This window comes from Borostomias antarcticus (genome assembly GCF_949987555.1).
Source record: "Borostomias antarcticus genome assembly, chromosome: 8".
In the NCBI taxonomy this organism is placed as follows: domain Eukaryota; kingdom Metazoa; phylum Chordata; class Actinopteri; order Stomiiformes; family Stomiidae; genus Borostomias; species Borostomias antarcticus.
In genome coordinates this window covers 21,502,007-21,513,638 of record NC_140241.1, presented here as the reverse complement: position 1 = coordinate 21,513,638, position 11,632 = coordinate 21,502,007, and the positions used below count along the sequence as shown (strand labels likewise).

At 47.7% G+C, this 11,632-nt stretch overlaps 1 protein-coding gene across 1 annotated transcript in view; it reads left to right on the top strand.

Moving 5' to 3' along the window:
* dcc (DCC netrin 1 receptor) overlaps positions 1 to 9,563 on the top strand; it is a gene marked incomplete at both ends in the record, with an annotated part of 145,567 nt that extends 136,004 nt beyond the window's left edge. Inside the window, 2 exon segments of the mRNA XM_084442525.1 lie at positions 3,947 to 4,089; positions 9,474 to 9,563. Coding sequence (XP_084298651.1) covers positions 3,947 to 4,089; positions 9,474 to 9,563 — 233 coding nt within the window.
* Positions 9,564 to 11,632: the final 2,069 nt, after the last annotated feature.

Here is an 11,632-nt window from a genome sequence, read left to right as displayed (position 1 = left end):
GGGGGGAGGAGCCTCTCTCTCTCCACCCCCACCTGAGCAACCTGGAGATACCCGGAGCAGGTAGCAACCGCCTCGGTCTCTCAGTCTGGGCATCATCCTCTGCTCTCTCCATCCGGGGAAACTCGCGCAGAGAGATACCGTGCGTCTAGAGAGATACCGTGCGTCTGCGCTGACGGCTGCTCTTGCTAGGCCACACCCCCGACGCCCCCCCCCCCCCCCCCCCGATTTCAACCTGTGCTACGGTTCCCGGGTCTATAGTCGGTGATGGAGGTCCCCTCCCCTCTCCTCGTTGTTCAAGCAGCTGGTGTGTGTGTGTGTGTGTGTGTGTTTTCTTTCCTTTCCATACGGTGTAGCAGAATGTACATAAGTAACACAGGCTAAGAGAATCCGCTGAAAGACCTGATGATGAAGGTGGGAGATTTCATTGTCACACCTCCTGGTCTTTTAGAGAAGGAGAATTAGCTCCGCCCATTGGCAGTTCCCCGCAAACGCTGAAGGCTTTCGGATCATCTTAAGATGTGTTTACCTCACGCTCGATTCATTTTTTTAGCCGGCGGAATCGATAAATATCATCCTGGGAGGAAATCTCCGGTTCTTGAGCGCCAGAGATGCGCTTCAGACCTCCAGGCATATTGGCCTCCTATTGGCCGGCGTCTATGTGTCTAGCCTAGTGCCTCACAGAGACTGGCGGTGTCATTTTCAGGGCCCGGGGGCTGAGCTTTTCTCAGGCGTCGCACAGTAGCAAGAAAGATGAAACGCAACTATAGGAGCTGCCCGTCTAACCGAGCCCAAAACAAGTCGTTTGCGTCGTTTGTCATCGGAGAGCTGGGTGGGGAGAATTGTATCGTACGGATTGATCATACAGGAAGACTTTGTTCAGCTCAGAGTGCTGTGGTGGGGTACTGGCCCCATCGCCAGCCGTTTCACTGTGATGGGGGGGGCCTCCAATCTACAGTTCCCAGGACGCCCTGCAGATAACTATTCCGAATGTTAACACCGTGAAGGGGGGGACTGCTTTTAAATATGCTGCCCCTTCTGATTGGAACGCCCTTCAAAAGGACTTAAAACTCCCTGATCTGATCTCATACGATGCCTTTAAGGAAATCCTAAAGGATTTGGAGCTTAAAAGTAATGGGAAATGTCTATGTCCCTAAACTCCTATATGCATTCCTGAAACTTTCTATCAATGTTTTATTGTTGTTCTCTGTGTATGAAACCTGGATGGTTATGTGTTTTTATTGTGTGCTGCCCTCTTGGCCAGGTCACTCTTGAAAAAGATATTTCCTTTAATCTCAAGTTTTATCCGGTTAAATGAAGGTTAAATAAACATTTTAAAAGTATGTACTGCAGCCCACCTTCTGTACGGTACATTTCATTTGGACTACAGGGCGGCGCTGGCGTCAACACGTCCTGGTCGGCCGAAAATAGACACAGCTAGAAGCCCTCAGCTGAAAGCCTTGGGCCAAAGTGTGACCTGACCGACGAAACTAAAGCTAGTGACTAGCATCTCCACAGGGCTGTGTTCGTGTACATGGGAGACATCGGGGTCAAGGGTTAAGAGAGAAACTATAAGGAGGAGTCAAGGATGGTTCTGGCAGGCTGGCTTGAAGCAAAATGATTTATTTTAGGAACTTGTTTCAATCAGTAACAGAGCTTCAAAGCTTTTATTTGAGCTATATGCAGTACACTGTCAGTCTGTCACTGTACTGTTAGTGAATGGGTCAACCTACCATCAACAATCAGTTTTTCCATTGAGCCTTAATGGGTGGTTTCCCATGCACACACAGATTAAGCTAAGTCTTAAGAACTAAATTCAATCCAATTACATTCCCCGCCACCCCAACCCCGGAGGAAACATCTTTTTTTCAAGTGAACAGAATTCAGATCAATGTGATTCGGGTTAAACAAACATTCTCTCATAAACATGCTAGTCCGGCGCAATTATGTCTTTGGCGCCGTCTGCCAACATTTCTGCTGGTGGAATTCTCAGGGCGTTCCGGCGCAACGCCATTTCTGCTCACTTATTGTTCGGTGTTCCTTTTCCCGCCAGCAGTCTGAATGCAGAAGTGGGACATTAGGACCCAGGAGACGGTTGGATGCAGAGCTAACGCTGCGCGAAGTTCATCCTTTTCGTTTCTGTTTCGTGCGCGCTCATGGACCCACCCGGTACATATGGGCTACCCGCCAAACAAACAGACTATATGCTATAGATTTATTCTAATAATTAAGAAAAGAGTAGTCTCGAGTAGTCGAGAATGCCAGGGTTCATCTTTGAAAGTCCAAGTTACTTTTATTCCAGATAAGTTACGAGTTTGCAAAGTCAGGCTCAAAGAGAAAAAGAACAACCACCAAGAGCAAAGATTATCATGAAAACAGAGCATTATAAGCAGTGTGGGTGTGACCACACCTGCATATGCAAATACCTCACTAGCCAATTATCAGTGAGTAGGCTAGGTCACAGGGTCAACTGCTCAAGTGAACAAAGACAGGGATCAGAGATAGTTGGGAGGAGTGGACCCCTGGGGAGGTCTCCTGTCATAAGTCAATTCAAAGGCCTGGAGATGAGGGGTCAGGGCAATGAACAGAGGATAGCTGCCCACTTAACACAATGTCTTGAACAGAGAATATACTCATTATAATTGATCTATTACACATACTTTCTACAGACTGTGTGGGCAGAAACTATGGTCAGATCTACAATGCTATTCCATGTCCAACTGGCTCTCTGAAGCAGAATGTCCCCAGCGTCCGATACCCCGCCTCTCCCAATGGCGCCTCAGGACGATAATTCCACTGATTGAAATGGATTTGAGGCAGAAGGACTTGTGGGCAAAGTCAGGCGGGCAGACAGGCAGGCATTTAGTTGTCTGGCACCTCTCGGCTCCAAAACCTGCCTCTCATTAAGGCTAATCATCTGTGGATGGGCTTGGGGGGGCTCTACTTGCTCTGGCGTCCGCTGAGAGAGAGAGAGAGACTCAGTGGACACCAGAGCAAGTAGAGCACCCAAGCCTATCCACAGATGATAGAGAGGGAGAGGGAGAGAGAGAGGGAGAGACAGAGAGAGAGGGAGAGAGAGAGAGATAGAAGTGAATGGTGGGCGTTGAGAGCACAGTTAGCTGATGCAGGACATAGAAAGCCCCGATTGATGTCACACTTCTGCGGACACAGCTGTCGTCACACCCTCCTACACACCCGAGAACCGCCTGGTACATGTCTCACACGCTTCCCTACAGCCTTTCACATGTGTAGTAGTCTGTCTGACTGTGACTGTCTGTCTCTCTGCCTGTCTGTCTGTCTGACTGTCTGTCTGTTTGTCTGCCTTTCTGACTGTTTGTGTCTGGCTTCCTATCTGTCTGCCTACCTATCAGTCAGTCTGCCTGCCTGCCTGCCTGTCTGTTTGTCTGCCTGTCTGTCTGTCTGTCTGCCTGTCTGTCTGTCTGTCTGCCTGTCTGTCTACCTGTATGTCTGTCAGCCAGCTTATTTCTCGGCCTGCTTGCCTGTCTGTCTGTCTGTGTCTGTCTGTCTGCCTGTCTGTCTGCGCTGTTTCACACATCCAGCCTCAAGGCTTTAAATGCTGCTGATCCAGTCCAGTAGCACGCAGGTCTTTAGATAGCTGGTTAAGATGGCGGTGGAGATAAGCGATGGCGCTGCTCTCTGCTGTGTGATCCAGTCCTGTCCCTCTCTCCTCCTTCCCCTTAGTCAGCCTCTCTCTCTCCGTATCTAATTGTCCTCCAGCACCGTCTCTGTCCCGCCTTTCTTTTGTCAGTCTCTCCTCGGCGCCGAACTCCCAGAATCCCCCTCTTCCTCGACCCGCGAAGGGGGCTTCAAAAGAACCATCAGCCGAGACGAGGGGATCCTTTGTGTTTGTTATTGATACAGTACGCGCCGGGCCCTCGGCGCCGTGACTCCCGGGTCGTGGGTTTGAGAGTGTTCTCTGTGTTCCTAGGCGCCAGCCTCCCCAAGCCCCAGGTGAAGACCGCCTCCCTGGGCCAGGCGTGCAAGGCCCGCTCGCCGCTACTACCGGTCTCCGTGCCGACCGCCCCGGAAGTGGCCGAGGAGGGCCAGAATCAGCCTGAGGACTCGGCCAATGTGAGTTACGTCACACACACACACACACACACACACTCACACTCACATACCTGTGAGTTGGACAGACGTGCTGCCACCGTAACGAAAAGTATAATGGAACGGAATGGAGAGACGTTGTGTTGCTAATCATGGATGCTGTCATGGCCGTTTCTGTGGGGCGTTGGGCCTGTCAGCTGTGAGGGGTATTTTACTCGACGATATCTCCTAGTGTTTTAAGAGACAACCGTCCTATTAGTGTCGCATCACCATCCATTGTGCGAAAACACTTCCAACTCCAGAGCGAGAGAGAGAGAGAGTGAGAGAGAGAGAGAGGGAGAGAGAGAGTGAGAGAGAGAGGGAGAGAGAGAGAGAGAGAGAGGGAGAGAGAGAGAGAGAGAGAGGGAGAGAGAGAGAGAGATTGCACATAATTGCTGCTCTTCCGTCTGAAGCAGCCGGGGAAGATAAATGTGTTATAATGAAGTTACCGTTTCCAGACAGGTTGGAAGTAGACATTTCAGCAGCCAAATCTTTAATTGAGGTCTTAGATTCTGTAACTTGAAAGTGCATTAGTCTCAATGCCCCTAATTACCGTGGCTGTCATCCCAGATGAGGAGATAAGATCCAGAACGCAGCGGAACGAGGAAACAGAGCTTAGAAGAGCTTCCCGGGGACCGGCTAGCATAGGCCCCCGCTGGCCCCGTAGGGAAAGAGCACAGACATTCTGAACGAACTCCAAACCGAATGCCCTTCCCTATTTATATCACGCCTGCCATTTTCCATCTGGCACGTCTTTTCCGGTCTCAGTGTAAAATATCAAAGAATCTATTATTTATGAGGACGGCGTCCATCTTGTCTGATGAAAGGAGAGCGAAGCCGACATGGAAAGAGGCGTGGGAGATGTACAACAGCCCGCCGGGGACGGTCGGACACGACAGGACAGACAAAACACCGTGAAATATTAATATTTCTAGAACATTACGGCGGAGAAGGCATAGGTTGGTTCTCTGGATGGCCAGACATCATTAGGCTCGATGACTTTATGGGAGGAGAGATAATGAGAGAAGAGAAGGAGAGAGAGATGGGGGGGGGGGGGGGGGGGGGTGATAAAGGTCAGCGGCCTTCTGTCCATCGCGCATATCCTTCTAATTGACCTGGCCTTTTCTCAGGAGGAGTGGGGCCAGTAGGAGTTGGGATCTCTCTAGATAAATAGGCCATCGGTCAGCCACTTCATACGCTCACTGTTCCGTTGCGCTTGTGTTTTTCTCTTTGATCAGATCAGAATGAACAAACTGACCCGATCGGCAGAAAAAACTCTTTTACCCAGAATCCTCCCTCCCTCCCCCCTAGCCCCAGCATGCTGTGTTGGTCGACGGAAAAAAACAGAACAAACGCTTTTGGCAGAAACCAGACATTAGTTAGTGAGATGTGTATTTCTGCAAGATCATTTCTGATGTAGTGATACAGCACTGGGAGTCACGCTTGCTTGTTTTGAAAGACTTAATGTGCCATTTTGAAACATCAAAGTACAGTTCGTACTACTACAACTGCTAATACTACATGAAGCATATCAGAGGAAACTCTTTCATCACACGGTCTTTCATGTGTAAGTAAACTGCTCCCTATTGGTGCCAGTCTAGTCTAGTCTGACTTACTGGATGTAGGTTTTGGAGATTCAATTCAAACCTTTATTTAAACTCGTGGGGCAATTGAGGTTTCCCTCATTTCCAATGCCGACGAGCTCACAAGCAAACACAAAGATCAACAAAACATAAGCAATTCACAACAATAATACAATTAAGATCCAAAATAGTGACAAGTTGATGAACAAATGTCAAGAGCCATCTCTAGCTTCAATGTCTGTTACAAGACATTGTAACATTGTTACAAGACAATATAAGCCTTGTCATTGAGTTTATCCCGGCCTATCAGATTCAACCTAGAGTCCTCCCCTTCTGCTGTCTGCGTGTTGCCATTTTCAAAGTCCCCTTCACTACAGTACGTGAAATAACAACCTAGCAACAGCTCCGCCCAAGACGATTGTGATTGGTTTAGAGAAATGTATTTTTCCCCCAATCTCCGAATAGCAATGAGTGCAGCCAGACAATCCGTGTATGGTTCGTTCTTTGGTTTTTCTGTTTCAAAACGAAATTGGAAAAACAAAAAAACGAGTGAATTTTCGTTTTTCCGTTTTGGTTTTAAAACAAAAAAAGAGAAAAACCAAACCGAGAAAAACCGAGATGATTTGGTTTTGTTTTTCAAAACGGAAAAACGAAAAATCAGAAAAACTAACGCTGTGTGGTTTGTTTTGGTTTGCGTTCGGTGTACGCTCGGCGCATATACCGGCTGCTGCCGAGTGGGCGTCATCTGCCTGTCATCCATGGACTGACTATGAAACGTGCCTAACCCCCGAGTCGCTCTGGCTCCTTCCGACCGTAACACATCTAGAAATCACCAGGGGGGTGGTTATTCTACCTACGGCTCTGGGAACAAAGGGTGCTGTTCCTAAATAAACTAGGTTGATGCAAACTTTTGGCTTCTTCGATCAGTCCATTTTGAGGCAGCATTCCAGGGTGCTGAACCGATCGACACATGCGTAGCCTACAGCATTCATAATTGACTACATTGTTGATGGAAAATACTCTTTTACATTCTAAGTGCCTTATATATATTTCATATATTTTCATTTATGAATCACCAGTGACAGGCCTACTTGTGTTCCCCACAAAAGTGCCATTGCGCACGCAGCAGAATGTCTGACTCTGAAAACATCAACTGACGCAAATAATGTCCAATAAATAATGTCCTTAAATAATTAAGCTGTCGGACGGCGGTACACCTGGACCAAGGTAGACCTTGTAGTGCATATTTTTCGGTGTTGTCCCCACTGGACCCGCTCGCGAGATGGAACAGGTTTGACCATGATTATTCTGCAACCATCCCTTATTTGAATGGACATACAGTATAAGATACAGTAGTTCATCCCCATCAAATGTGTGCAACTACCCCCGGATCATTATATACAATAGTCTGCATTAACCGATAGCCCTAGCTGTGCGTAATTGGATGTGATTGCCATTTGGATAGCTGTTGGATAGTCTGTCATCACACACACGAGCAACGGGGAGTTGGTGCATTGGGTATCAGGCCACCACGGTTGACCATGTATTCACACTCTATCATATGGGCCATTTTTGTTGCCTATACATGTTGTTTGTTGTGCCATCTTGAATGTGTCCTTTGCTATTATTTCTAGCCTACCTGTCACATTGTCCCGTGCATCTGTGAGCTGTTGATATTTGGTGGGCATGGCTTCGACTCCTGCTCTCCATGCATATCTCAGCGTTTTCCCCATTATGTTTGTTGGGGTCACGGCATCATGTAATGTTATTTCTTTTTTTTTTCCATTTAATTTATTTTCCGATTTTTTATCAGGGTTATTGGACATTATTTGCGTCAGTTGATGTTTTCAGAGTCAGACATTCTACTGCGTGCGCAACGGCACTTTTGTGGGGAACACAAGTAGGCCTGTCACTGGTGATTCATAAATGAAAATATATGAAATATATATAAGGCACTTAGAATGTAAAAGAGTATTTTCCATCAACAATGTAGCCAATTATGAATGCTGTAGGCTACGCATGTGTCGATCGGTTCAGCACCCTGGAATGCTGCCTCAAAATGGACTGATCGAAGAAGCCAAAAGTTTGCATCAACCTAGTTTATTTAGGAACAGCACCCTTTGTTCCCAGAGCCGTAGGTAGAATAACCATCCCCATGGTGATTTCTAGATGTGTTACGGTCGGAAGGAGCCAGAGCGACTCGGGGGTTAGGCACGTTTCATAGTCAGTCCATGGATGACAGGCAGATGACGCCCACTCGGCAGCAGCCGGTATATGCGCCGAGCGTACACCGAACGCAAACCAAAACAAACCACACAGCGTTAGTTTTTCTGATTTTTCGTTTTTCCGTTTTGAAAAACAAAACCAAATCATCTCGGTTTTTCTCGGTTTGGTTTTTCTCTTTTTTTGTTTTAAAACCAAAACGGAAAAACAAAAATTCACTCGTTTTTTTGTTTTTCCAATTTCGTTTTGAAACAGAAAAACCAAAGAACGAACCATACACGGATTCCAGACCTCTCCAGACCTCTCCAGCGCCGGCACACCGTAAACAAAGTGTGGAGCCCATTAGCATGGGCGTTCCAATAACTGAGTACCCGGGGCCCCAGTAGGGAGAGGGCCCTTGAAAATCCTGAAATTTGTTAGGATTGACAGGGGTGCCAAGCCTCACGCATTGAGTGTGGGGGGGGGAGCCAATCACAGGGGGGGGGGGGGTCTTGAGACTAACTTAAAAAATCTCAGGGGGAAGGCCCCACATTGCTAATGTATAGGGCCCATAATTTTGTGGAACCCCCTTGTTGATTAGTATTCTATGATGCTGTGGGGGGTCCGTATAGTAGAGCAGTACTGCTGACCGATCTTGAAAGTCACTGTTTATCACGAGGGCAGTTGACAGTTCAAACAGTCATGTCCGGGATACAGCTCAGTGAGACAGTAAGTGACACCATAGGAGAGTACAGCAGTGTGTGTTTTAACTATCCATCCCTGTAGGTCATAGCAAAAGGGGCTACTCAACAAAGGTTGGTCAGATGAAAACTGACATTAGTCAGGGCGCCGAACACAGGCCCACCCATCCGGCGCTAATAAGAGCAGTGTGATATCGACGCCGTTTATGTGGAAGCCGAAAAACGTTTCCATTGATCCGTGTACAGAGGAAAGGTCGAAAGTGAACGACAGCACTTAAGCCTGCGTGTTCGATCATAGGGGAGCACGAGTACCGCAGGCTGTAGGAACCGCAGCATCAGCAGAAACGTTTTGGAAACAGGTTGTATTAGGACCAAAAATGTATATATACGCACTGTAATCTTGTAATAAGTGCAGCTTATACAGTTAAAGGCTTCATTATGCATCTAAAACCGTATGTCATGCTTTATAAAGGGTTCATAAATGTGGCATAGCTGTGTGTGTGTGACATACTGTAACCGCCAATGTCAAATGTGACTCAGACCACTATGTTGAATATTACTGTGAATATTACTGTACATACACCTGTGAACCCTTTATGAAACGTGAGGGTTAAAGATGCTTTTTAACACGTGCGTAGCGCTCCGAGAGGCTTTATCAAGGCATGAAGGCATCATGAAGGTTTTATGAGCTGTGCTTCATCTAAAGCAGGGCTGTAATCCTGCGGCTTCGGGCTCGCTGTTCTCCCTTTAATTAAAGACAGAAACCCATTTAGGGATCCAGGTTGATTTGCTGGGCTATTGTTCTCCCTCATTCTCCCAGCATGCCCTGCGGGGCTGAAGTACTTGTGTGTGATTCAGGGGAGGTATCTGTTCTCTCTTTCAGGTTTACGAGCAGGACGACTTGAGCGAACAAATGGCGAGCCTGGAGGGACTAATGAAGCAGCTCAACGCCATCACAGGCTCCGCCTTTTAACGGCCGGCGGAGGAGGCGGCCGTGGCGGACTCACCTACCGCAGCACGGCAGGACTCCGGCGGGGGGGCTGGGGGGCACCGTGGGGGGGTGGCAGGTGCTAGGACCCTCACAGACACTACTCACCCCTCCCCCACCCCCACCCCCTCCTCATCCTCCAAACACGCACCACAACTCTGATCTGAAAGGAGGGAGAGACACAAAAAAAAAGATGAAGAAATGTTCATATCACCACGCGTTGATTTCCCTTTAAACCGTCCGCGCTGCTATTTTCATTAACATGGCCGCTGTTAGCTTTATTTTGGATTTTTACCGTGGCCGGTGGGTGCTTAGGTGTTTCACCCTTGACCTAAAGCGTGGACCGCAGTCTCGGCCGTAATGTTCTCCTGGACCCTGGTTGCCTGGCAGCCAAAACCTCGTCTCCCCCCCCCCCCCCCCCCCCCGGCTTCCCTCAACCCGCCATTGGTCACCGCAAACACGCCCCCCTGGTCAAACTAGTAACCCGGGATCGGCCCATCTGCTCCACGGGACTCGGACTGCTCTTCACGTTTACGTCTGCTACTCCATCTTCTCTCGCTGCTGCTCAGCCACGCCTCCTTCCTGGGTCACATGTGCCAGTCCGTCTCCCGTCCAGGAACGCCATTTGCCAAAACCGACATCGGGAGGGGGGGGGGGAAACAACACATTTATAAGAAACCTATTGATCCAGTTGCAGCGTGGGCCTGGAGGATACTGTGAGTCGGTGAGCCACTGGAAGTCAGTTGAGGTGAGAGAGCTCCTGTAAAATATATCACAACAGCCCTCCGGACAAAAAAAAACATTCAGTACAGTACAGAAACTGTATCTGTTGAAACTGTAGTTGTTATTTGTTGACAACATCGCTACATGAAGCATCATGTGTGTTGAAGCCCAAGAGATTTCTCTTTTGATTTGATTATGATAGCGTTGTGATGATGAGGAGGATGATGAGGATGATGAGGAGGAGGATCACGACGATCACTCTCACAGCTGATTTTTTTCTGTCATGCGACAAACACGCGTTCCACAGTTCCAACAGGTTAAGGAGACTGACTGTAACTACAATCTCCGGGGTTGCTTTTCATTCTTCGCAGGGGTTCCATTTTTCTATGAAAACAATGCATCTTCCACATAGTATATTTTTACATCAGCAGTCCTGTCAAAGCTGTAAACCTCTTTTTTTTCCGGCTTGTGATCTCGTTTTTCATTATACTGTATGCTGCAGAGTCTGCCGTGCATCGCTGGAGGTGCAATACATTACCTAAAAAAAAAAACACGTAAAAAAAACAAACTAGGCCGATGAACAAAATACCGTATGTACCCATGAGTGATGAATGAATCATTAATTGTCATAGAAATGAGACATCAATAGTCTGCTATTTGAATCTGTAACCCCGGTAACTGTAATTGACTCGGCTCTGTTTTCCTGTGAAGATGGATCGTCCTGTAGTGAAGAGTTGGGGCCGAACGCATTGTCATTCAGAACAGGTGTGAGCCGAACACAGGGGATACACGGTGAATTCATTACACTCTCAAATATTGGGATTCATGCACGCGCTCCGAGATACGCCAGGAAAATGACTGACAAAGGAGAATATTGTGCTGATGTCTTTGTTGCCGGAACATTCGGATGACAGAGAGGTGAGGAAAGACACGCCCAGGGAGCCGGAGATCAGATGTTAACATGCAGCTCGTTTTGTCCCCCCATATGTGTTCTTGTGACGCCATTTTGTTTTTCGGCTTCTTTGTTTTGATTTTTTTTCTGTCCCTTCCGTTCGCCCTTAAGTCTTCTGTTGTGAGAAGAAGACACGTTGTATGTGCCTATGCTTTTTATTATTTGCTCTGTTTTTTCTCTTTTGGTCACTTTATTTGAGGTGTGTGTGTGAAATGTGAAACATGTTTTTTTGTCCTATTGCCTCACCCTAGAAGCAGGGTACAGATGAGCTCTGAGGTTCTGTCAACAGGGGCAGACCGCGCTCTATATTTTCTGGTATGCTGTACATGTGTATTTTACCCTGTGTAAAGGATCTCTGCAGCAAGACAACATGATCAAG